At 41.0% G+C, this 27,403-nt stretch overlaps 1 protein-coding gene across 2 annotated transcripts in view; it reads left to right on the forward strand.

Annotated features, from left to right (window-relative positions):
* LOC124711018 (dosage compensation regulator) overlaps positions 1-27,403 on the forward strand; it is a 189,406-nt gene that overhangs the window by 11,338 nt on the left and 150,665 nt on the right. For both annotated transcript variants that reach the window (XM_047240970.1, XM_047240969.1), the window contains 2 exons: positions 15,136-15,238; positions 17,397-17,566. In XM_047240970.1, the coding sequence (XP_047096926.1) occupies positions 15,163-15,238; positions 17,397-17,566 (246 nt within the window). In that variant the 5' untranslated portion in view covers positions 15,136-15,162. The remainder of the gene's footprint in view (positions 1-15,135; positions 15,239-17,396; positions 17,567-27,403) is intronic.

Here is a 27,403-nt window from a genome sequence, read left to right on the forward strand (position 1 = left end):
GGTATGAGCTGGCTGATTCCAACAGTGACTCATTGTTATTGTAGGATATTATGTTTTTTTGTTTTGTGTAGTGCACAGTTTTACTTCTCTGAACATTTAGTGCAAGTTGCCAATATGTGCATCATGTTGAAATCATCTGACTGAATATTTATGCAGCTTCTTTCAGATAGTAATTGCATCATCTGCAGAAAGTCTGATTTTACTATTAATATTATCTGCAAGGTCATTAATATTCAGCATAAACAGCAAGGGTTCCAACACACTTCGCTGGGGCACACCTGAAGTTACTTCTACATCTCACAATGACTCTCCATCCAAGATAACATGCTGTGTCCTCCCTATGAAAAAGTCCTCAGCCCTGTCACAAATTTCACTTGATACCCCATATGATTGTACTTTTGACAATAAGCGTAGGTGTGATACTGAGTCAGATGCTATTCAGAAATGAAGAAACACTTAAATTACCTGGTTTCCGTAATCCAAAGCTTTCAGTATGTCAAGTGCAAGTTGGATTTCACATGATCTGTGTTTTTGAAAACGATGCTGGTTGGCATAGAGGAGGTCATTCTGTTAAAGATACCTCGTTGTGTTTGAGCTCAGAAAATGCTCTTAAGATTCTATAACAAATTGATGTGAAGTGTACTGGATGGTAGTTTTGTGGCCAGGGATTCAATTGGGGTGTGGAGTTTCATTCAGTTTTAATGATTTCAACTGTTTCTCAACACTACTGAAACTAATTCTTATTTCATTCATTTTTTCAGTGGTACAAGGATTAAATTGGGGCAGTTGTCCTGGGTTTTCCTTTGTAAAGGAACATTTGAAAAAGGAGTTAAGCATTTCAAGCTTTTGCTTTACTACCCTCAATTTCAGTTCCTGTCTCATTTGCTAGGGATTGGACCCTAACTTTGGTGCTGCTAACAGCCTTTACATACAACAAGAATTTCTTTGGATTTTGTGAAATGTCATTTGACAGTATTCTGGTGCAGTAGTCATTGAAGGCACCAAGCATTTCTCTATTGATAGCCAAATGTGTTTCATTCAGCATTTCTCACTATAGCCCTACAGTTTGTTCTACACCTATTATAACAGTAATCTCTGTTCTGTAGAGGTTTCCTTACAGTGACTGTATACCGTGGAGATTCCTTTCCATTATGAGCTGTTCTACTGGTACATATCTGTCCAGTGCGTGGTCAGCTATTCTTTTAAACTTGCGCCAGAGTTCCTCTGTGCTCCTGACCTGTGCTGAAAGTTTCAAACCCCTCATTGAGCTATGGCATTACTGATTTTTTATTTAGTTTACTGAACATACATATCTTTCTGCTTGTTAGTTGACCTCCGTCATTGTTGCCCCAACTGCATCATGATCACTGTTACCAGTGTTGATGTGGACATCCTCAAATTTGTTACCATTAGATCCAATATATTTCTATCATGAGTTGGATTCCTGTCTGCCTGTTCTAGTTTTCAGAGAAGGCATTTAATAAAGCTTCGCAAGATGTCTTGTCATGCCCACCACTAACAAAATTGGGATTTTCCCAATTAATTGTAGGATGATTAAAGCCCCCACTGATGATTACAGAATGATTGGAGAACTTAGGTACAGGTGAACTGAAGTTTTCTCTGTCACTTAGTTGCGAACACTTCGGCAGTTTACCATTATGATTTTAATACTCTGGTCTGCGGAAGGCGTTTCTTGCAATCTTACGCCGATTCTCTTGGATTTTGTACAGCTATTGTTACATGAATTGGGTGGAGGGTCGCTTAATCTAAAACACCGTTGTGTGCACCCAGCACTCTATCTGCTACCTGAGTAGCAGCATCTGATGGGTAGTGCACACCTGACCTATTAAGGGGGCCCTACAGTTCTCAACCCTATGACACAAGTCCAGGAAGTTGCAGCCTAGCTTTTCACGGAACTTTAGAAATCTCTCGTTCAGTCCTCCTACTCATCTTGGAACCAAAGGGCGACGATCAGTTCTAGGGACAATGCTACAAATTTTGAGCTTGTTGAAACTCCACGCGCAAGGCTGATCTTCTCAAACTTCTCTGCCAGTCACTGGAATGACCCAAGAAAACTTTGGAGCCCAGATCCTTCTCTGTCAGTGGTTGCCAGAATAGCATCTTCAGCATGTTGAATGAGGGTGGGTGTACACACTGAGTGCAGCTGGTGTCCTTTACTGTCCTTGTGCCATTTTCTTAAGGGTTACCATCATTCGCCGTATGTTTGAACTGCCGACAATTAATAAACCACTACCTTTTTGCATTTGCCGCCTCCTGGTAGCGGATAAAACAGGTTTCCACTAAACAGGTGAAGTGAGTCCCACTGGCTCAGTTTCAGTGAAAGACACCACCTCAGATTTGTTGGTTAGGGGGCCGGTACAACACATTGAGTTCTCTCTGGTCCCTCTGCACCCTGTAAAGGACGCCTAGATCTACCAGTGACTCTCCACTCAGTCATTTGGATGAGCAATGGCGGATCCTGTACTTTCTGCAGAGGAGACAGGATCCACAGGAGACGATAGTACTTGAGATATCCCTGGTACAGGTATCACAGGTACATGATTCTCGGGAGCTTTTCAAACATACTGATTCGTAGCAGCTGTCAATTGTCTGACAGTAGCCAGGGCAATTTCCAGCTGCTTATGAACATTAACCAGCTCATTCCGTGTTTGAGAACAGCATTAAGTTCTTTATGATATACGTTGCTAACCAGTAGCATCTAGCCCAATGCTCATTGAACATTCTTGCTCAAGAGCCAGTACTGGCATTGTAGGGTCGCACCTCATGCCACATGTGTACCACTCTTTATTGGTAACTGTGATAAATTAGTGCTTTATGAGCCCCCAACAGACTAGCTATAGTAAGGGCGCTCTAAGTTGGCCACTGACCCCCAAATGCTGATTTGTTAAGTCAGCGCCATTCGCAACACTTTGCAAAAGTTGTGATACTGTAATTGCTTGATGGTGTGTTATGTTGTTTGTGTGAGCCGATGGCTGATTAATAACAGTAAGTCTGCTTACATTTAAATGCATTATGAAATGTGACACAGAATTACATGTTCACTAAATGTTTTGAATGTCATTTTTCGTCTACTAATTGTGTTTTATTATATAACTATCTTTGTTTACAATTCCTTGGTATAGATAAGTACCACTCTTGAAGATGACCATCTCGGCAAAGTGCATTTATGAATCTACGAGGGTGATTTGAAAAGTTCTTAGAACGGAATAGGAAAAAAGTACTTACATCACTGAAACTTTTTTATTTTTCAATGTAGTCTCGTTGTAGATTAATGCCTTGGTGTCCAATGATGTTCCAGTGTCTTGATCCCACCTTGAAATGAGTTTCCTTCAGGTCTGCAAAATAGTTGTCAACTCTGGCCATCAATTCTTCGTTTGAAGAGAATCTTCATCCACCAAGAAGAAACTTCAGTTTTGGGAAGAGACGAAGTCTGACAGAGCCATATAAGGTGAAAACGGCAGGTGTGGCAACAATTCGTACCTTAGTTCGTGTAATTTTGCCATGGCGGCATCATGTGCTGGCGCGTGTCAAGAGTCACGCACCCATCTTGCAGATAATTTTTTCATTTCTAATTCTTCAGTTAAAATGTGATATACCCTTTTAGATGACATCTGGCAAGTGTGAGCAATTTCATGCACTTTCAGTTGGTGAGCCTCCATGGCACATTTTGTGCACTCTTACAATGATTTGTGGAATAGTGGGACATCATGGCTGACCACTGCGTGGATCATCATCTAAGCTCTCCTGACCAAATTTAAATTCATTTGTTCACTTGGCAACAGTTGAGTATTAAGGAGCAGGGGCCTTCAGTGTATTCTGGAAATTGGTATGAATGTCCTTTGCTTTCGTACCTTTCTTTATGAAGTACTTAATCACTACTCGAATCTCGATTTTTATTTTATTTTTTAGCAATCTTTGCAAATCACTACTTAGGAACAACAACAGAGCCAGGTCACTGCCACAGCTCTCTTCCAAGAGCACTGATGTGGCACGTGCTTAACAGGCAACAGTCCAGTGAATATCACATAAACAACTCGTTGCGGTAGTGCTGACCTTTCATAGGGATTCTGAGAACTTTTCAAACCGCCATTTTATATTAAGTGCAAAATTTTATACCACAGCAGCTGAATACTATGATTTGCACACACTCGTGAATTATTGGTACTGGAAGACAAACAATAAAACATTCCCTCTCTCATATCCTCTAAGCTCGCAGTGGCTGTACTGATTACCCTTCTGTCCCTGAGATAAATGGTTAACTTTACTTGGCTCATGGCTGAATTCACCAATGTCAATGAAAATTAAGCACGTCTTAAAATACACTACTGGAAAATGAAAATTTTATCAACCCGACAGAAATTGTATTGAAGATGTATACAGCAAATGATCACTCCGACATTCATATGCATCTGAATACAGTCAATAGTGCATATGAAATATCAGTGCTAGTAACCTGTGTATCCTCCTTTGCAATACTGCAGTAATGTGGGATACAGTTCTACAATGGAGACAATCATAGCATGACAAATGTAGTCTTGCACAATTGCTTGCAATGCTATTTTCACCTGGTGCCTCAATTGGACCAGATCTCGCCTGTCTTGTCTTGCATATGTTTCAGGCAGTGCCAAACAAGCTCAATGGATACACGGATATGGGGATTGTGATGGACAGGGTAGTTCACGTACACCTTGGAGAGTATGTTGGGTGACATGGAATACCTGTGGACATGCAATGTCATCTTGGAAAAGTATCTCTCCATGTTGCTGCATGAATGGTAGCGTGATGGGTTGAAGGACATTTTTGATGTACCGTGCACTGTTCAAGGTTTCCTCTCATCACTAGAGGAGAGGGACCATTTTAAGATACGGCTTCTGATGCTGGGCGTTGACTCTTTGTGCTTCTGTCGTATACACTCCGGATGATGGTGCCACACACATGTACAATCATTATGGCACCAAGGCAAGTAATGACTCTCATCACTGAAGACAACTAGTCTCCATTTGTCCTTCCATAAGCACCTATTGTGACACCACTGGAGGCGGGCTACACTGTGTTGGAGAGTGAGTGGAAGATGCCTTGATGGCATGCAGGATCATAGCCCTGCTTCATGGAAATGGTTGAGAATGCCCCCCCCCCCCCCTCCTGGTACTGTACAAAATGCACAAGAAGGCAGCATAGCTGTGTGTTAAATTACCATTTCCTGGCTGAATTTGCCCACAAAATTATGATTTATTGCTGGTTATAAATGACTTCTCCAATGAATTTTCTTCTATTTTAAAGAAGTACAACTGTCACCAGATGCATTTGAAAATCTAAACAATAATATATTATTATTCAGCACAAAAGCTGTGTAAGGATACACAAGCAGTGGCTTGTAAGTTAAGAATACCTTTCATAAAAGTTATCTGAAGTTCGAACTTTGGCTAGGGCTTAGGAGGTACAAACTTGGGGCCCATATCTCCTACAGGCTGTATAAATAGAACCAAAGGAGATATCAAGCAGGAACTTTGTACATGTCCATTCAAGACATTGTGGAGCCTTACCATAAAATTTAATTAGTTTCAGAAATGGTCAAGTGGGAACCCCAGGTCCACTTGCGTGGAATGACCCTAATGCCACGATTTTGGGAAAACAAATGTAGCAAATTCAGACTTCTTAGGATTTCTGGTCAGATTAGTTAGTAAAATTTTACTTTTGAATTCACTGAACATTTTTCACACTGCTCTATGTCCCTAATTTGTTGTCAAGTCATCATGTGGCCTGATGGCAGTTGTGCCAAGTTGTTCTTTTTTTTTTCATTTTCCAGTAATGTATCACTGTGTAGTGTATCACTGCAAGTATTTTTGTTTGTTACTGAGCAGGAAAACTACACTGTTACGAAGTTCTCAACATTAGTAGATGCTTATGGATTGAGCTGTTAGTCGCAAATATGGCTGCGAACTGTGGGTCGCTGTCTTGACAACCACTGTGGTAGCCAGTGGTATAGTGTGTAGTTGAGGTTATTTCAGAGTCTAAATGAAAAAGAATCTGAGTGTTGGAAGCATAAAGTGTGGGACAAACATAATAATCAGTTGGTTTTTGTACACTACCTACCACAGGATCTGTAGTGGCAGAGTACTTACGAGGGAACTTAAAATATCATGGGTACATTTTGTGACAGTGCTGCTTTAATAGGGGGCTGTCAAGCTGACAAGCTGAAGAATGTACAAGCTGAAGAATGTGAGAGACAAGATCAGAACTGGTCCATGTGATGATATACTTTCTCCTGAAAAACACTTAGATCAGCTACACAACTGACTAGAAGGCAGCATCTTATACCTTTCATGTAACTGACAAGGACTTTTTGAAACAGTTATTACCTTTCATGTAACTGACAAGGACTTTTTGAAACAGTTATTACCTTTCATGTAACTGTCAAGGACTTTTTGAAACAGTTATTGTAGATAATTAGTGTTCATGAGGCAGTTATAACATAATTGTGAGTATAGCTGTTACAAGAAATGTTGAGGGAGGTATTAAAATGTTTTGACTTAGCAAGAGTGGCAGGAAATAATTTGCAAAGTATCTGGGCGACACCATTAAATATTCAGTTGTGGTAAAGATCTTAAGAAGAAACAAGTAAAATTTGAAAGCTATGTGAAATGTGCCGTAGCCTGGTATATGCCAAGCAAGATTATCAGGGCTTGGAATGACACACTGTGGTTCAATAAGCTATGTTAAAAAATTGCTCCAGTGCAGTGAGACCTGTGTCAGGCTTTAGGCAAATCAGTCTGGTTGACAAACAATAGCCAAATGAAAGCAAAGTAATCATAAGGAGAGCAGTGTGAAAAATGTTCAGTGAATTCAAAAGTAAAATTTAACTAACTAATCTGACCAGAAATCCTAAGAAGTCTGAGTTTACTAAATTTGTTTTCCTGAAATCGTGACATTAGGGTCATTCCATGCAAGTGGACCTGGGGTTCCCACTTGACCATTTCTGAAACTAATTAAATTTTATGGTAAGGCTCCACAATGTCTTGAATGGACATGTACAAAGTTCCTGCTTGATATCTCCTTTGGTTCTATTTATACAGCCTGTAGGAGATATGGGCCCCAAGTTTGTACCTCCTAAGCCCTAGCCAAAGTTCGAACTTCGGATAACTTTTATGAAAGGCATTCTTAACTTACAAGCCACTGCTTGTGTATCCTTACACAGCTTTTGTGCTGAATAATAATATATTATTGTTTAGATTTTCAAATGCATCTGGTGACAGTTGTACTTCTTTAAAATGGAAGAAAATTCATTGGAGAGGTCATTTATAACCAGCAATAAATCATAATTTTGTGGGCAAATTCAGCCAGGAATTGGTAATTTAACACACAGCTATGCTGCCTTCTTGTGCTTTCTGTACAGTAACCTCTGTCGTCTTCTGTGAAAATGTATGCACCTGCAGATTTGATGAAAACATTTTGCATGGTTCTGGGGGCCCATATCTCAACTGTGTGTTTTTTCATCTTATATCCTGAAAGAGAATGCTTTAAGCTTCAGTATATAGTTAAATTTTAAACGCATGCCTCTGTATGGATGACATTACCCCCAAATGGTTTTGTAAATTCATTATTGAATTTTTTTACATTTACAGTGTTGAAAACATTGCCAAAACATTTTTACGCCATTGTTGAAGGAATGTGTGTTTTCTTTAAACTTCCAAATCCTCTCTGGCGTTCATGTGATTAGATTGCATTTAGGAAGTTTTAAGTGTGAACTAATTTGTGTATTGTCGGTTTTGCAAAATGAATGGAGAAGTGCTGGATGCTTGTTCTTTGGTGGCCAAGATGGCACTGACTGTCATAAGTCTTTGGCATTTTACTGTGTTGCGTGAAAATGCAGAGGCAATTTCCAAAGTGAGTTGGATGTTGGCGTGCTATAGATTGAGGTGACAGTGGATGTTGTGCATCTCTTCTTCACTCTTTGAAAAGGTAACAAAAATGGCATCTACCTACTGAAGACAGTATTTGGGGCAAAACAATACGACCTGGTGGTGTACTGATCCTTCAGCTACTTCCCCAAGGATTTCTACTGCTACTGGTGGGAATGGTGATTCCATAGTTCAACCATTTCTCTGTTCATAAAAATTTTGTTTTCCACTTGAAATAGGTTGTTGCAAGGCAGTGATGCTCAATCTCACAGATGTCAGAGGTCGTAAATTACTGTGGAGTATTGACAGTCTCCTCTACTGGTACATTTCTGAACATGGATGTGATGGTGAAGCAAACTATCAGACCAGGATTATAGTGGAGCAGCACAACTTAGCAGATGAAAGCTGTGAGTTGGCAGGTGCCACAGTGCTGCTTTGTGCCCAGTTACAGTGGGGTCATGGAGCAGTGTGGCAGCCAGCAAGTTCACATCACTGCGTGGATGGCAAATGTGCAAGCCGGCCAATCAGTGGCCTTTCTCAAACGATATTAATGACACTGCATGGTCAAAAAAATTAGTTTCTCATAGCTTTATTCATTAGCCTGCACGATGAACTGTGTATCATTTTGTTAATCATCATAGTTACATTAAACTACTGCAAGAAAGCCAAATAGTTTGCATTGAAAAGTAGAGGTTGGTGTGAATTTGCGTTCGGTGCTCATTATGTCATATGTTGCCGTGTACCAAATGTATTTGAGATATTGAACCTATTCTTTATAAACTGTGGATGAAATCTACAACTCACTCCATTCTGGAGAAAATGGATTGCATATAGCACTCCATTCCACTCACATGCCCACACAGTAACACAAGAATGAAATAATCATAACACTTTTGTATCTCATAAATGGTTTGAGGTACTGAAACAAGATTTTGGCAGTAAGGAGAGTAGGTTGCCGTATGGTTACCATGTGTAACTTCCTCACCTAGTGCAGTAAAATGCAAGGTGCTGCAGATGTATGTCAGGATAATGCATTTTTCTAAGGGTCATTGACAGCTGGTGAAATGAAAATTGTTACAGGTTCTTAGAAAGATTCACAATAGGATTCACAGCTGTTGTAAGAATTGTGGAGTCAATTACCAAAGCTTAGGATTGCCTCCACCCACTTCACATGAGAGTGTCTTCTAAAAATTGTTTTCCAAATGATTAATGGAAAATCTCATATAAGATGTGAAACAAATACTAACAAAGAGATAGAGGGGCTGGCCAGTACTTACCTCAGCTCAGTACAGCCGATAGATACACATAAATATACATAAATGTGTATCTATCGGCTGTACTGAGCTGAGGTAAGTACTGGCCAGCCCCTCTATCTCTTTGTTAGTATTTGTTTCAAAAATTGTTTTCCAAGTGTTGTAAATTATTTATGTAGCATACAGAACTTTCCAGATACAGTCAGTGAAGTTGACAGAAAATACATTTGTCTAATATGCCCAGAAAATTCTGGTACAATGTTATATAGTTATAAATGCTTTCAGTCGTATTACAAGTAGTTGCAGGTTCCCACAGGAAATTCATTATAATCGATGTTGGGGGAAGGAAAGCGAAAGTGGTAGATTTCAGTTTAGTGTGTATCATGTGGTGCAAGAAGGGGAACTTTAAATATAAAGCCAGACTCCCCACTACCAAAGGCATCAGTTGTGTTGCCTTTTGTATACATTAAAGATAAGGCATATCCAGAGATTAGGCAATCCATTGTTGAGGCATTTGTTTCAAATATTACAGTCGACATGGTTTAGGTCTATGAAAGAACGTCTCAGCAAATGATTTTCCATACTCCTATAATTAATTGAATGTCCCTTTGGACTAATGAGCACTAAGTGGAGCATATTTTGGAAGCCAGTAGAAACTTCACCAAATTTGCTGATGATATTGTAATTCGTGCATGTTCTCTATTACACTGTCATTGACCTAGAAGGATCTGTCAGTGTTGATGAGCAACATACGGTTGAAATCGAGCATGCTATGCAAGGCACTTATCAGACAGAATGAAACTTTTAACAGGGCTTCTATGAAGCTGTCGGAATGAGACGATTTTGAAAACTTTTTCTCAGATAATGAAACAAGATTTTCATGTGCATATCAGCTATGTACTGCAACTTTGTTACCACCTCTCGTTTTAAAACAATGAAAGAAATGAGAGAGTAAGGAAATGTATGTGATTGTAGTTTGTAATTCTGCTGCACCTCATTACATAACTTGTCCAGAATGAATTAGTTGATAATTTTTTCATGGGTTGCGCAAAGGATGCCAAGTAAAAGCAGCTGCTATAAAGGCTTCTGCTGATTGCATTTTTTTCAGCAGTACAAGAAAAGAAACACGAGTGCCACAATGGTACTGACTTCAGCAAGAGCTGAATGCTGCCGTTGTTGCCCAAATGCAACCAGAGTAGCCCGAACTCTCTGATCACCACTCTCAGAACTGCACTGCTCTGCTTACAGCACTACTGTAATAATGCACACTTAATAGCACTGATTTGTTACGCCAGTGCTGCTCTGGTAGTGCCATGCCTCTCCACTATGACCACAGCGTAAGGTCCATAGAGGTGACATGCTAGTCTTGTAGAATTAGAATGCAGTGGAGTCCCTAACAAAATGACTTTGTCGCTTACAGACCAAGAAATGCATTTCTGCAGGGAAGCATCCGTCGTATACACTCCAATAATGATGTCAAAAACAGATGCACTTTTTCATCACAGGAAGATGAAGCAGCAAAGTACTAAAGTTAGACAAGCATTGGACAGTGGTGTTAACATTTCTAGCTATACTCCTAGTGACATTGCCACAGAAATCCTGTCCAAGGGTGAGAGTTTCACCATAGCATCTAAATGTTTTTCTAAACATGATATGTTACCAACTGAATCTTCATTAAACCACCTCTGAAGCTGAGGTAGAAAAAGTTTGTCAAGACACTGTGATAATCGTGACTCGCACAAATCTACCAAAGCTAGCCTCACAAAAGGAGGCCAAAATGATGTGAAACTGACAAGACAACTGTGAACAATATAAGGAAAAGATAAATTGCCACTTACCATAAAAATGACATGTTAAATTGCAGTCGGTCACAATGAAAAGACACTCCCGCATCAGCTTTTGGTGGAAGTCTTTGTCAGAAAAGGAAACACACACACACACACACACACACACACACACACACACACCTTCATTCACATAAGCAGGGACACCTCACGCACACGACCGACATCTCCGGACCGGAATGCATTCTGGCCCGAGTTGGTGGAGATAGCGGTCATTTATGTGTAATGTGTGCTTACTTGTGTGTGTGTGTGTGTGTGTGTGTGTGTGTGTGTGTGTGTGTGTGTGTGTGTGTGTTCTCATTGTGCCTGTTCGCAACTTAATCTGTCATCTTTGCAGTAAGTAGAAATCTATCTTTTCCTTATATTGTTGATATTCTGACCTGTCATTTACATTTTTTGATGTACAACTGTGGTATAGTTATGATGCAAGCAGACAAGGGCAACTCTGCCATTGTAATGGGCATGACTGATTACAACATAATTGGGCCTGGTGGTGTAGTGGTAGTGTGCGCTGGAAACCAAAAGGTCTCTGGATCGAATCCCAGTCGGACCACTTTTTTTTTGTCTGCCTTTAACCTAGCATTCATTTCTCAGTAATGTGGAGATTGGCCAGAAAGGACCTCTCTCCTCAAATGGTGACTGGGGTAGATTAGGGAAATGCAAGTCCCAAAAGGGAGACTTGCAACATGCCATTGAAAGTTTATGTTCTAAGCCCATAAATTTACATCTGCATTCATTGGAATAGAACATGTCTTAACAATCACCGCGCTGATGGTAAAATTTAAACTCCATTGCTGGATCAGGAGGCACCGTGTAGAATATTGAACTAAAATCCAAAAACAAGAACACAGTAAGGTACTGGTGGCAGAATGATGTTTTAAGAGAAAGTCTGTAATATTGGGCTTGAAAAAGAAACAGATTGAACTCATGTTAGGTCTAATGACAAGCCATGGGCACTCGACACTTTAGAGAAATAAGCTGGTAAATGCAGACTATGTGGTGTGGGGGGTGAAATTGCACCACATTTAATCTTCCAATGTCAAAAACTGGAGATGAAAAGACAAAGGAATATTTCGGTCACTAATTCCTGAATAGAATGTGTCTAATAAAGACCTAGTATTGGGTTTCTTACTACTATTAAAGGATACTGGCTGGTTTTAGTAGAATGGCGGAGTGAGATACCGTACAATAAACATAATTTTTGTGCAGGCAACATGGGGCAGGGACCACTGACGACTGTTTTGTGTCCTTGATTGAATTTAACCAAACAAATCTATCACATACATGTGGAGACCTACCTGCTGATGATAACACTAACTAAAAAACTCTATCATCTGGTAGGCCTCAATTATTTGTCTGGAACTCGGTCTACTTCATTGCACTTTTGTGATGAAAAGATATGAGAGGTGTTAGAAATTGTAAAGAAGCCTCTCAGCAGAGTCTTGTCAACTGGTATTGGCACTAGTCATCTTGGTTGCCAGCAGTAGCACGCCTGTGGACCAACAACATTCGTGAGGTGCCCCACCAATTGCAGTAGTATACATAGCATCCAAAGGCACATAACATACAAAGTTGTTTCGGATGCCAGCTGCCACCACATTTGTAACATAGTAGTTCAGTGTGGTTGTAGACTTGCGGCTACCAGCCGATAAGAATTAAAATAAAAGTCACTATCAATTAAAGTTGCCAATTCCTGCCTCCGTACAAGTCATCCAATCAAAATAATCCAGTGATCTTCCTGACAAACTGACTCTACCAGAGGAATGGAATTACTCCTATATAAGATGAGCCTGGCACTGACCCAGCAGTAAAAAATACCTGATGAAGGCCACTTGCATGAGTGGCCAGTATGTTAGTTTTATAGACATAATTACCTACCTGGAAATGTTTTATTCAAGGTAACACATAATTTTGTGTTGGAGGTCAAGGATCTGTTTCTCATTCCTAATCTTCATGTTGACAATGTGAACTCACCAGTCGTTATCAATTTTTTCTTCTACATAGATAACAGAGTATTCCAAACTGCGTAAAATACGCCATTCTTTGACCTCATGCATGTTGCGGGGTCACTAGAAAAGAAATTATTTCGAAACAGCATCACTTTAATGAAATGTTCTTTCATGGCTGTAGTTGCCCTTGTTTATGTAAATACATACCTTCCCAAATTCTAGGAGGATCATTTTTTCACGCCAGTTAGAATTAATGGAAAATGGTCTCTTGAACATTTTAATATTGCAACCTGTCAATAAGATATGAGCACAATTGCTGTTTCGTAGAGCTTAGCATTGCTGCCTTTTTCTATGCTTTATAATAGATGCCTGTTTCTAAATAAATAAAGATTTTTTGTGGCATGAGTTAGGATCTTGTTGTGGTATTTTTAAGTTTTTATAAGTCTATGAAAATTTTAAGGTTTACAGTTTGAAAAGTGTTCTTCGGAGTTGGATATTGTATTAGTAAAGTGCCTGTGTTTGCCAACAATGTGTTTGATTTAAAGCTGTGACTCTTTAAAACGTTAATGTATTAACAAGTTCTCTTACGGCCATTACAGATTTTTATGAAGTTTTGTATGAACAATCACACATGTTCACTATAAACATTGGTAAAGTTTCATGATCATTAATTCAATACTCACGGATACATAGTCATTTGTTTGACCCCATAGTGCAGCCTATCAGCATTGAACCCACAAATTTTTAGCCACTGTGAAACATAATGTCTCCAGTAATTTTTTTTATAAATAAACAAAACTAGGTAGTCTTTTACAACTTTTTACACTCTGTTAAGCAAAATAATGACAAATATTCCCTGAGCAATGTGCGTATGGATAATTTGAAGCAAAGTAGGCCACGAAATAATCACTTGAAAAAAATGTGAAATGTAGCTTTTGCATCTCAGGAAGTGATTGTGGGATAAACCTGAAACTTTGCACACTTGTAGAGCTGAATGCTGTTGAGATGTCATCAGACCTTTGATATTGCCTTCCTCACCCCGGAGTACTAAAGAGTTGCAGAAAATAATAAAAAATTTCAGATTTGAGTACCTACGGAATGTGGGCCCATTTTCAACACACCTCCATGGTGGTGGTCTTTTTTTTTTTTTTTTTTTTGGGGGGGGGGGGGGACTTCCATTCTTGCATTGCAAAACCAAGTAGCTTTTTAGGTGGGGTAGAACATGGTCTTTCTAATGAAAACTGTTTATAAGAGTTTCCAGAAGACTATTATTTGTAAAAAATGGGCTAAAAACTGTCATTTGTGACAATTTTTAGAAAACTGTCATTTTTGCCTTCCAGTTTGTAAACTATTGGAAAACAGTAGGAGAATGAAATTTTATATTCTAAGACCTTGTATCAGTAAGTTATTATATACAAAGTTTCATGTGTCTCCCACAATGACTTCCAGAGATGTAAATAGGTAAAGTTCTCAGGTTTTTAGAGTGTCTGTTTTTTTAGCCGACTTTGCTTCCAATTATCCGTATGCAAATTGCTCATGAAATATTTATTATTTTGCTTAAGAGAGTGCAAAAAGTTGTACAAGATTACGTAATTTTGTTTCAAGAAAATACTACTGGAGATATTATGTCTCAAAACTCATGGGGGCACTGCTGATAGCTGCGTTTTATAGTAAAAAAAATGGCTGTATCTTAGCTGATATGAAATTGGTGAATGTAAAACTTTCCAATGTTCATTGGGAACAGGTGCGAATGTTCATACAAAATTTCATCAAAATCTGTGATGGTTATGTGGGAACTTTCCCGAAATTAGATCACTTGTCATGTAATGGCCCGGTTGGTTGATAATGATAAGTCATTTGTGTCACCAGGCTTTAGACATAATTCAGTTTGAAGACTGCTAAATGTCTCACTCTTTAGAGCATTTGCTATGTTCAGCAGTAGACAGATTAAAACTGTGATATGTATGCTTATAGATCTTTAAAAATCACATTAGTGCTAGTATTGAATATCAACTTGGTGAAAAATTATTTTCTGTGTTTAAAGTTACATTCATTTATCTGTATGATGCATGTTTATGCATGTTAGTGTATGTGACATATAAGAACAGCTGCTGGAACAGCTACATAATTTGGGTCATGACCATTTCTAATTGTGCTTTCTCTCTTTTAGGCACTTAAGGCATCTGCAATTGCAACAATGGACATAAAATCCTTTCTTCATCATTTGTGCAACAAGCGAAAAACTGAACCTCAGTTTGAGGTTAGGTTAACAGGTACATACACTCTTTTACACTTACGTTGCTTGTTGAAATTTGCAGAATTACTTTGATTTGATATACTGTAACAAAACAGATCATATGTTGCGTCTTACAGGTAAAGTCTCCTTGCTGCCTAGTAGTTTTATGTAATATCTTTGTTAATTTGACTCTGTTATATTGGTGTAAATCTGAGGAAGGGTTGCTCTTAAGCAAGTTGGGTGAAGGACACAGGTGATTGCTTGATTTGAACGTTAGTGTTATGTCTATACTAGTGACAGAAGACTGAGAATGCGTTAAAACAACTACTGCAAATAAAATGAAATGTGGGAAGAATAACGTTCAAAATGCAGAAAAACATGCATATGTTTCATAAATACAGCGGTACTGCGACCTCCATGTCACCAGATCAGAGGAAACATTGATGCCAACTAAGAACAGGAACAACCATCCCACTGACCATGCCTTAAAGTAAAAATGGCAAAAAACATCTGGGAAAATAAAACAAAGTACAGCGAAAAAAGGCGTTTTTATTTCCAAACAAGCAACAATCAAATTTATACCATAGAGCACAAGCTGGTTTGGTTTGTCAGTTCCGTTTGAGGGCGCTAACTATTTGACGCCCAACAATATGATAAATATAATTATAAATTTTCTCACAAAATTTACCCCCTCAAGTGCGCTGTACGCCTCCGTACCTTCCCCCCTCTCCATATCTTTCCCCCTCCACACCTGCCCCCCCTCCATACCTCGCCGACCCACTCCCCAACTCCCCCCCCCCCCCCCCCCCCCCCTCCATACCTGCCCTGTACCTACCCCTTGCTCGGTACCTCCTCCCCCCCTCCGAACTTCATCCCTACCTCATCCCTCCATCTGTACCTCCAACACCCTCCGTACTCCACCCCCCCCCCATACCTTGACCCCCATCTGTATCGGATCCCCTCAGTACCTTATCCCCTCCAGTACAGGTTCCCCTCTCCCACCCTGTCTGCACCAGACCCCGTCTGCTGCCCAGTCTGCACCGCCCCTCCATACCTCCGTCCCCCCTCCGCCATCACTCCTTCAGACCCGCGCCCTCCCCCCCATGCCGTCCCTTGCGCCCCCCATGCCGCATCCTGCTCCCCCCACATCTCCTCTCATTCACGCCCCCCTTGCTCCCCCCACATCTCCCCTCGCTCCCACGCCCTCCTCGCTCCCCCCAAATCTCCCCTCACTCCCACCCCAAAGCCCCCATCACCCCCCCAAAGCCCCCATCACCCCCCAAAGCCCCCATCACCCCCCAAAGCCCCCATCACGCCCCCTCCCCCCAAGCCCCCATCACGCCCCCCCAAAGCCTCCATCACCCCCTCCCCCCCAAGCCCCCATCACCCCCTCCCCCCCAAGCCCCCATCACCCCCTCCCCCCCAAGCCCCCATCACCCCCCACCAGCCCCCATCACCCCCCCTCCCCCCCCAAGCCCCCATCACCCTCCATGCTTCCAATCACCCCCTCGCTCTCAGCCCCATGCCCCCTTCGCTCCTCCCCAGCAAGCCTCCCCTCATTCACTCCTCCCCAGCAAGCCTCCCCCCATTCACTCCTCCCCAGCAAGCCTCCCCCCATTCACTCCTCCCCAGCAAGCCTCCCCTCACTCCTCCTCTGCAAGCCCGCCTTAAATCACTTACTTTGGTCCAGAAACGGGTTCAATATTCAGGAGCATACTTTTTCAAAAAATTGGCAGCAACCATAAAAAACTTAGTTTCATGTAAAGCACAGTTTAAACATAGTTTGAAACACTTTTTGGTAGGCAGCTCCTCCTACTCTATAGATGAATATCTTGACAGCAACCCTTAGACCAACTTAAGTAAAAATGTCTTTTGGATATCAGTTTTGACAGCCTTGGTCACAACAGTCAAGATTAGGTATTTTGTGTATGATAAATTTATTGAAAGTGCATAACGTGTTTTATTCTGATGTATTACCTCTGTAAATATTAGCAGTTCCAGTTTATGGTAATGTATTCACATATCTTTACTATCTCCTGATCAATGATCAGGGAAGTGTGTATTATATTAAGATGTTTTAAGTTTTTTCTGTTATACTTTCTGATGTTCCACGACCATGCGAATCATCTCACTTTTGGGTCTATAGAATTGAAAGTGAATCTAATCTAATCTGCTTGATGTTTGATGTCTTCCAGGACCTAGGCACCGGCAAAGGTTTCTTTGTGAAGTCCGTGTTGAGGGATTTGATTATGTTGGTGCTGGAAACTCAACAAACAAGAAAGATGCACAAGTTAACGCTGCAAGAGACTTTGTACAGTACTTAGTACGTCAAGGAATTGTAAATGCAAAGGATGTCCCTGCAGATGTAAGTATGAGAGCTCACCATGATATTCTTATAAAGAAATAATGAAACAGAGATCAGAGTTTAACAACAACGTTTAAGAACAAGCACACGCATGCCATTCAGGAGGTGGTAAGAATGAAACTAGAGAAGCATTGGTGCAGTGCCTTATTATAATGTGTGTAAACACCACCATTCGTCCAAAACTAAAGTAGCATTAGATAATACCTGGCAAAAGAAATTGAAGACATGGTGTGTTTACACTCTTGAAACAGGGAAGGGAACCAGTAATAGCATATGAGCCCACATTTTTACAAGTGGAACAGTTTCGCATGCACACATTTACATGCCAATGCTGTACATAACTAATTGTAGATGGATACTCACAGTTACTTTGTCACCATTTGCTGTGCATTAAGTGGGAATCCACATTTTGTCTGAATAAACCACTGACAATTTTAAATCTTATGCTAAATTTTTGATACAAATCTGATGTAGTTTGCCTTCTTTAAAACTGATTCCTCATTCATACATGAAAAACTGTGTATTCTGGCACCTTTAAATAATTTTTTCTTACAATGTGGGGAAAACAACTCGATTCAGGGGATTAGAGGAAGAACTTATTGGTGGTTAGTTTAAAGTGTTGGCTATCTCTCAGTAAAACCATTTACTGTGGTGGACCTTCATACAGGGGACATTCTCAAAAAGCAGACACAATGGTTTACTGACCATCCACTAAAATGTATTGATCTTTGGAAAGATGAGATAGCCATGAAAGCATGGTATTAGACTGGCATGCTAGGGGTGTTGGGTTCGGCACAAATCGTGTGGTAATTTTTAGTTCTGTCAGTTGTGAAGGTATAAGGGCATTTGATGAAATACACAAAATTTTGGACAGCAGTAGTTCCCTCAGCAAGTGTACAGAGTTCAAATTGGGATTCATCACAGTGAAGTTACTTTTTATTAATCGAAATAGTAGTAAGATTCTGGTTTCAGTTGGTCGTATATTTTATGTTTGAGGTATTCCGGGAACTTATTGTGACAACGCAAAGTTTCTATTCGACATGCTTGCAACATCACCAGTACTTCCTTAGTCTGCAATGCCTTATGCTTTGTCATGGAGACCCTGGTGAAATTCTGTGGTTTGGGCTTCCCAACAATAATCAACATGTCTTTGATGTATGTCCCAAGACATGAGACAGTCTGCATAGAGACTGTACAGAATCACCAGATTGTAAAATCTAGTGTAATACTATAAATGAGTTCTCCTGCTGATAGTAAATCCAGTCAGTGTTTGACATTTGGCCTTTCACATTGTAGTCAATTTTATGCTATGGAGTCTGTTCAAAAAGTTCTGGAATATCCGTAATTTTGCACCAGTGGTGTGTTGGAGGGAAATCCGGTTGGCATCCCTGCACACATGCCTGTGTTTAATGTGTTAGTGCTGGAAATTCCATTGTTATATGCTGTTAGTTATTGTTCAGTGCTGTATTGAGTAGAATGTTGTGTTGCACTGTTTGTGAATTTAGAGTTGGCAGAGTTAGAGGAGCAGTGCGTCTGCATTATGTTTTGTGTAAAACTCAATAAAACCTTTACAAGGACACACCAAATGATGCAGAAAGCCTACTGTGATGAGTGCTTAAGCTGTACTCTGTATTAAAGTGGCTGGACATTAGTTACAGATGCTCCTCATTCAGGACCCCCTTTACACGTCTAACGATGATGCTTATTCAGGAATATCAACAAAATTGAGGATTTCACTGTCAGAGAGATTGCAGAAGAATGTAACATTTCAGTTGGATCATGTCGTGAAATCCGGATACAGCATCTAAGAATGTATTGCGTTGCTGCCAATTTCGTCCCATGGTTCATGAGTCAAGGCCTTGTTGGTGTGTGACTAATGCACACAAAACAAAATCACTGTGCTGCCTCATCCTCTGAACTCTTCAGACCTGGCCCCTACAGACTTTTTTTTATTTCCAAAGTTGGAGAGCATGAAGATTTGCAACCATAGACGAGATGAAAGAAAATTTGCGTACAGTGCTCAGCATAATCCAGCAAGAGGTGTACCAAGACTTCTCACGGAAGTGGAAATGGCATTGGGAGTGGGATATCATTTGTAGAGGAGATAATTTTGAAGTAGACTATGCACAGTAAGTAAAAGGTGAGGGTAGAAAAATTTTATAGACAAAGTCCCGGAATTTTTTTAACAGACCTCATATGAAGATTATCTGGTATTTGCGGAGGTCTTGTCCGACTCAAGCTGCAGTCAGACTTCAGGAAATTTTAAAGGAAGATGGGACTCGTACAGTGTTAAAAAGCATTGGTGTATATGATCAAAAAGAAGGCAGAAGACAGTTGAATGTAGAGAAGAGTCTGGTTTGTGGCAGCAGAATTAATATATGAAAAAAATTACAGAATGTTAATGACATCTGTTTCATTTTAAATTAATTGAAAATGAAATGCCACTCTGACAAGGCATCCTCCATGCAGTGTTCATGATACAAGGACAGTTTAGGTTTCTAGTGTTTCTGTGACAGCTGGCACTCTAAAAATTACAAGTTACGATATAATAAATAATTAGTCACCTGCTGCTAATTCAATGTGAAATAAATTGTATTTTATTTCTGTGTCAGTTATTTTGTAACCAATATTATGAAAGTGATTATTAGCTGTTACCAAAAGTGAAAATAGAGGAAGAATAAAGATAAAGAATAAAAACAAAATTTTCCTTAGACAGTGTGATTTTACGCCCCTGATAATCCTTGTTTGGAGTTTGGGAGGGGGGGGGGGGGGGGCGGGGCAGCGTGCATGCCCTTGTTGTGTAGGCTCAGCAAATTGTTGAGAGCACATGTAGTACTAGGCCACAATGTCTTGCTGCAAGTTCACACAAAAGTTCAATAATATTCATTTAAAGCACTGAAATGCAGTAAATAAAATTTACAACCATTGGTTTATTTCGCCAAATATTTACATTCATAAATGATGGCTTTTACAAAACATAAGTTGCTCTGCACTGGTATGTCCTAATACTATGTCCTGCCATTCACTGCTAAAGCCATGCTCCAACTCGGTTGCAAATTATAAATGTAGTAGAATCAATACGTAAGAGGGGTTTTGATAAGCGTGGTGAAAAGTAAGAAAAAAATGTTTGTTTCATAAACAACTCACCATACTTCTTGACATGGTGTTTAAGGGATGTACGCTTAATGCAGTGATCCTCCGGCTTTTTCATCCCATCTGAAAAATAGTTTCTGTTAAACTTGCAAAATACTCATTGGTTGCTACTATCACTAATTCATTTAATGCAAATTTCTTCCCAGGAAGCCAAAGTTTCAAGTTTGGGAACACAAAGTAGTCACTTGGCGGCTGAGTGTGTTCAGTTCAGTGGGTGAGGAACCAGTTCATGCACTTTTCACCATTGTTATTGCTGATGTATGGGATGGTGCATTATCCTGGTGAAAAGTACTTTTTTGTGTGCCAACCTTGGTCCTTTTCTTCCCCTCCAGCCAGTGCAAGTTTCAAATGATCCAACATTGTAGCTTAATAGGGTCCAATAATTGTTCTATCTTTTTCCAAGGAATTTGTAAGGATTATTCTTTGGGACTCCCGAGAAACAGTGGCAGTCACCTTACCAGCTGACAAAATGGGCTTTGTATCGGCCTTTGTCCGTTGTTTTGATTGTCGTTTTGAGTCTGGTGTGTAATGATGGATCCAGGTTCGACCAACAGTCACAAATTGGCTGGAAAAGTCCTGTGGATCGCAAGTAAACATTGCTGACCAGAGTGTTGAAATGTTGTCCTGGATGAGCATTTGGTTTACTGTGAGCAAACACGGCAGCCACATAACGCCCACAGCTTCTTTGTAGCCAATTGTCTGTGCAGGGTATTATGCACTTGGATTAGTTAAGATGCCTACTTTCTTAATAATCAGGCAAATTTTTATTCGATGATGTTGCATTACCATATCATGGATTTTGTGAATGGTTTCCTACGTGGTGACCGCAATTGGATGGCCAGTATGGGCTTAGTCTTCAGTCCTTGTCTGACCTCATTTAAGTTCATTAACCCAAAAGTAAATGGTGCAGAGTTGCACAAACTTCATCCAATTTCCAATTAAAATGTTAAATAACAGCACGAAACTCTGTTTCCTCCATTTTCACTTGCAGTCGACCCACTGACCAACTCATATGGTTGTCAATGAACTGTATGCTGTACATTGTTGAAATTCTTTATGCTATCCTAGGATTAATCAAGCTTGCAGAACAGAAGGCGCAACAAAAATGCTCCATTCTTTCTTAACACAATTACTGAGCCATCCTCGTGACTAAAAAGTCCACCTCATGAAACATAGTTACACAGTTCCTTCACCAATGAAGTTACGTTAGTGACAGACCTAGGTCTGGAACCTTTAATTGCGTCACCATTCAGTCTGTTCTCCAATTCCCATGCTCAGTGTCATGTGCTCCCGATGTCAGAGTTTATTTGCTAGCCTTGAAGTCATGTTCTATATGACAATCTGTGCATTTTTTGCAAAGTTAATATTTCCTTGCATTGTTATAATGTCATAGTAATTGCTGCCTAGTAACACATTTATTTTTCTCATCAATGGCATATTTATTGTGTGCACTTAGCTGCTTTTCAGTTCTACTCATCTCAGCAACATGTCTCTCCTACTGTAATTTGAGGAACATCAACTTACTCAGGTTTAAAATTTTGCTTGCATGTTCCACGTGGATTCACATTTGCATTGTCATTGTTTTCTCCTTACAATTACCAATAAATTTATGTTCATTATCAGCAGGGGATGGGGCTTGGATTAACTGACCAAACCAGAGGTTGTACAGAGTTTTGAGGAGAGCATTAGGGAACACTTGACAGGAATTGGGGAAAGAAGTACAGTAGAAGAAGAATGAGTAGCTCTGAGAGGTGAAATAGTGAAGGCAGCAGAGGATCAACTAGGTAAAAAGACGAGGGCTAGTAGAAATCCTTGGGTAACAGAAGGAATATTGAAAGGAAGACAATATAAAAATGCAGTAAATGAAGGAGACAAAAAGGAATACAAACGCCTCAAAAATGAGATCGACAGGACGTGCAAAATTGCTAAATGGGGATGTCTAGAGGACACATGTAAGGATGTGGAGGCTTATCTCACTAGGGGTAAGATAGATACTGCCTACAGGAAAATTAGAGAGACCTTTGGAGAAAAGAGAGCCGCTTGTATGAATATCAAGAGCTCAGATGGAAACCCAGTTCTAAGCAAAGAAGGGAAAGCAGAAAGGTGGAAGGAGTATATAGAGGGTCTATACGAGGGCGATGTACTTGAGGACAATATTATGGAAATGGAAGAGGATGTAGATGAAGATGAAATGGGAGATACGATACTGCGTGAAGAGTTTGTCAGAGCACTGAAAGACCAGAGTTGAAACAAGGCCCCAGGAGTAGACAACATTCCATTAGAACTACTGATGGCCTTGGGAGAGCCAGTCTCGACGAAACTCTACCATCTGGTGAGCAAGATGTATGCGACAGGCGAAATACCCTCAGACTTCAAGAAGAATATAATAATTCCAATCCCAAGGAAGGCAGGTGTTGACTGTTACCGAACTATCAGTTTAATAAGTCACAGCTGCAAAATACTAACACGAATTCTTTACAGACGAATGGAAAAACTGGTAGAAGCCGACCTCGGGGAAGATCAGTTTGGATTCCGTAGAAATATTGGAACACGAGAGGCAATACTGATCTTACGACTTATCTTAGAAGAAAGATTAAGGAAAGGCAAACCTACGTTTCCAGTGTTTGTAGACTTAGAGAAAGCTTTTGACAATGTTGACTGGAAAACTCTCTTTCAAATTCTGAAGGTGGCAGGGGTAAAATACAGGCAGCAAAAGGCTATTTACAATTTGTACAGAAACCAGATGGCAGTAATAAGAGTCGAGGGGCATGAAAGGGAAGCAGTGGTTGTGAAGGGAGTGCTACAGGGTTGTAGCCTGTCCCCGATGTTATTCAATCTGTATATTCAGCAAGCAGTAAAGGAAACAAAAGAAAAGTTCAGAGTAGGTATTAAAATGCATGGAGAAGAAATAAAAACTATGAGGTTCGCCGATGACATTGTAATTCTGTCAGAGACAGCAAAGGACTTGGAAGAGCAGTTGAACGGAATGTACAGTGTCTTGAAAGGAGGATATAAGATGAACATCAACAAAAGCAAAATGAGGATAATGGAGTGTAGTCGAATTAAGTCGGGTGATGCTGAGGGAGTTAGATTAGGAAGTGAGACACTTAAAGTAGTAAAGAAGTTTTGCTATTTGGGGAGCAAAATAACTGATAATGGTCGAAGTGGAGAAGATATAAAATGTAGACTGGCAATGGCAAGGAAAGCGTTTCTGAAGAAGAGAAATTTGTTAACATTGAGTATAGATTTGAGTGTTGGGAACTTGTTTCTGAAAGTATTTGTATGGAGTGTAGCCATGTATGGAAGTGAAACATGGATGATAAATAGTTTGGAAAATAAGAGAATCGAAGCTTTCGAAATGTGGTGCTACAGAAGAATGCTGTAGATTGGATGGGTAGATCACGTAACTAATGAGGAGGTACTGAATAGAATTGGGGAGAAGAGGAGTTTGTGGCACAACTTGACTAGAAGAAGGGACCGGTTGGTAGGACATGTTATGAGGCATCAAGGGATCACAAATTTAGCATTGGAGGGCAGCGTGGAGGGTAAAAATCGTAAAGGGAGACCAAGAGATGAGTGCACTAAGCAGATTCAGAAGGATGTAGGTTGCAGTACGTACTGGGTGATGAAGCAGCTTGCACAGGATAGGGTAGCTTCGAGAGCTGCATCAAACCAGTCTCAGGACTGAAGACAACAACAACAACAACAACAACAGGCTACTGCAATTGCCGACGAAGGTATTTTCCCATGATCATATTTCATATTTACAGTGTCACATACATAACAGTGCACATGACTTTGAACTGGAATGAGGCTGTTGAGCAACTGGATAAGTATCCACTACAGCTGAATATTCAGTTTGCTTTATTGAGTAATGCAGAATGTTCATAAATTGCCTTTACATACAGTTTTAGCTTTAAATAACTTTAAGACTATACTAGGCAGTAACTGGTTGTCAACATGAGACAACTTAACTCATAGTTCTTTTCTATCATTCATACGTGTCAGTGCATGCACTCCAAGTGACATGGACAAAACCTTGTTGGTATTAGATTTTTGTCTGTGTGTGACCCTGGAATTTCATGGCAAAAAATGTGCAAATGCATTGCAAGTATACATAATGTCATTTATGTCTGTAACTTTGCTTTGGTTCATCTGATACTTCACCCCATAGTGACTAGTCTAGTGGCAGCCAACAAATCAGACATCTTGTCCGAAAACTTGTCATTCAGAAATTGATTCTTAGAGACCAGTGGTGTGGTCCCCATTCGGTCTGAATATGATGTCAGGTTGCTCGTGTTAGTTATGACACAGCAAACTCTTGTAAGGTAGACCTGCTGTAAAAGAATGGACCAGTGATACTGTACAAAAGTCTAACAACACAAGGATCTTTGGACTATTTTTCCATGTAATGAGTAACATGAGAACACACTGGTCCGCATATGCAGACTTCGAGGGCTGAGTTTCCTGGTTTCCTGGATACTCGAAAATTGACTCATCGGAGAAACTTATCTTCCCAAAAAGTTATTGTTCTTATTAATTGTGGCTAGCACACTTTTTGCATTGAGTCTTACCTGTTGGATTTAGTGCACGCTGCAGCTGCATCTTGTAGAAATAAAAATGTGTTACTTTGTGCACTGTTCCTTATCACATTTATAATACTGTGGCTGCCATATACACTGATTTTGATAAGCTGCACTCAAATCTCTGCTGCATCTTGTCCACATTGGCATCCGAAACATTTTCATGTTTGTTGTTCATGGAGAATACTACCTGTTTCCATAAATGTTGTGTGCTAAGCTTGAATAGTTGACTGGGATTGGGGTCTCCATCCTTTCTCTGTCTCAATAATGTGAAGTACTTAGGTATCAGAGACTTTAACACTGGACACTTGAGCTTCCTCCTGTGGCATCCACCTTTTTAGTCAAATCCATGGTACCTCTAAAATAAAAAGTTCCCACATTTTGTAACCCAGTTAATTCCTACCCCTCCCCTCTTTTTCCTACCCCTCCCTTCTTTTTCCTACCCCTCCCCTCTTTTTCCTACCCTTCCCCTCTTTTTCCTTCCCCTCCCCTCTTTTTCCTTCCTCTCCCCTCTTTTTCCCTTCCCTTCCCCTCCCCTCTTTTTCCCTTCGCTTCCCCTCCCCTCTTTTTCCCTTCGCTTCCCCTCCCCTCTTTTTCCCTTCCCTTCCCCTCCCCTCTTTTTCCCTTCCCTTCCCCTCCCCTCTTTTTCCCTTCCCTTCCCCTCCCCTCTTTTTCCCTTCCCTTCCCCTCCCCTCTTTTTCCCTTCCCTTCCCCTCCCCTCTTTTTCCCTTCCCTTCCCCTCCCCTCTTTTTCCCTTCCCTTTTCCTCCCCTCTTTTTCCCTTCCCTTTTCCTCCCCTCTTTTTCCCTTCCCTTTTCCTCCCCTCTTTTTCCGTTCCCTTTTCCTCCCCTCTTTTTCCCTTCCCTTCTCCTCCCCTCTTTTTCCGTTCCCTTCTCCTCCCCTCTTTTTCCGTTCCCTTCCCCTCCCCTCTTTTTCCGTTCCCTTCCCCTCCCCTCTTTTTCCGTTCCCTTCCCCTCCCATCTTTTTCCGTTCCCTTCGCCTCCCATCTTTTTCCGTTCCCTTCGCCTCCCATCTTTTTCCGTTCCCTTCGCCTCCCATCTTTTTCCGTTCCCTTCGCCTCCCATCTTTTTCCGTTCCCTTCGCCTCCCATCTTTTTCCGTTCCCTTCGCCTCCCATCTTTTTCCGTTCCCTTCGCCTCCCATCTTTTTCCGTTCCCTTCGCCTCCCATCTTTTTCCGTTCCCTTCGCCTCCCATCTTTTTCCGTTCCCTTCGCCTCCCATCTTTTTCCGTTCCCTTCGCCTCCCATCTTTTTCCGTTCCCTTCGCCTCCCATCTTTTTCCGTTCCCTTCGCCTCCCATCTTTTTCCGTTCCCTTCGCCTCCCATCTTTTTCCGTTCCCTTCGCCTCCCATCTTTTTCCCTTCGCCTCCCATCTTTTTCCCTTCGCCTCCCATCTTTTTCCCTTCGCCTCCCATCTTTTTCCCTTCGCCTCCCATCTTTTTCCCTTCGCCTCCCATCTTTTTCCCTTCGCCTCCCATCTTTTTCCCTTCGCCTCCCATCTTTTTCCCTTCGCCTCCCATCTTTTTCCCTTCGCCTCCCATCTTTTTCCCTTCGCCTCCCATCTTTTTCCCTTCGCCTCCCATCTTTTTCCCTTCGCCTCCCATCTTTTTCCCTTCGCCTCCCATCTTTTTCCCTTCGCCTCCCATCTTTTTCCCTTCGCCTCCCCTCTTTTTCCCTTCGCCTCCCATCTTTTTCCCTTCGCCTCCCCTCCCCTCTTTTTCCCTTCCCTCCGCCTCCCCTCTTTTTCCCTTCCCTCCGCCTCCCCTCTTTTTCCCTTCCCTCCGCCTCCCCTCTTTTTCATTCCCTCCGCCTCCCCTCTTTTTCATTCCCTCCCCCTCCACACTTTCACATTTCCATCCCCTCCCCTCTTTATAACATTCGCCACCCCTGTTTTACCTTCCCCTCCTGTCTTTTTGCTTCCCTTTTTTCACTTTCTGTCCCTTATCTTTCCTTTCCTTCCCCTCTCTTTCCTTTCCTTCCCCTCTCTTTCCTTTCCTTCACCTCTCTTTTTCTTTCTTCCCCCCCTCGCTCTCTTTCTCCCCTCTCTCTCTCTTTCTTCCCCCCTCTCTCTCTTTCTTCCCCC

Source organism: Schistocerca piceifrons, chromosome 1 (genome assembly GCF_021461385.2).
Source record: "Schistocerca piceifrons isolate TAMUIC-IGC-003096 chromosome 1, iqSchPice1.1, whole genome shotgun sequence".
Lineage (NCBI taxonomy): Eukaryota > Metazoa > Arthropoda > Insecta > Orthoptera > Acrididae > Schistocerca > Schistocerca piceifrons.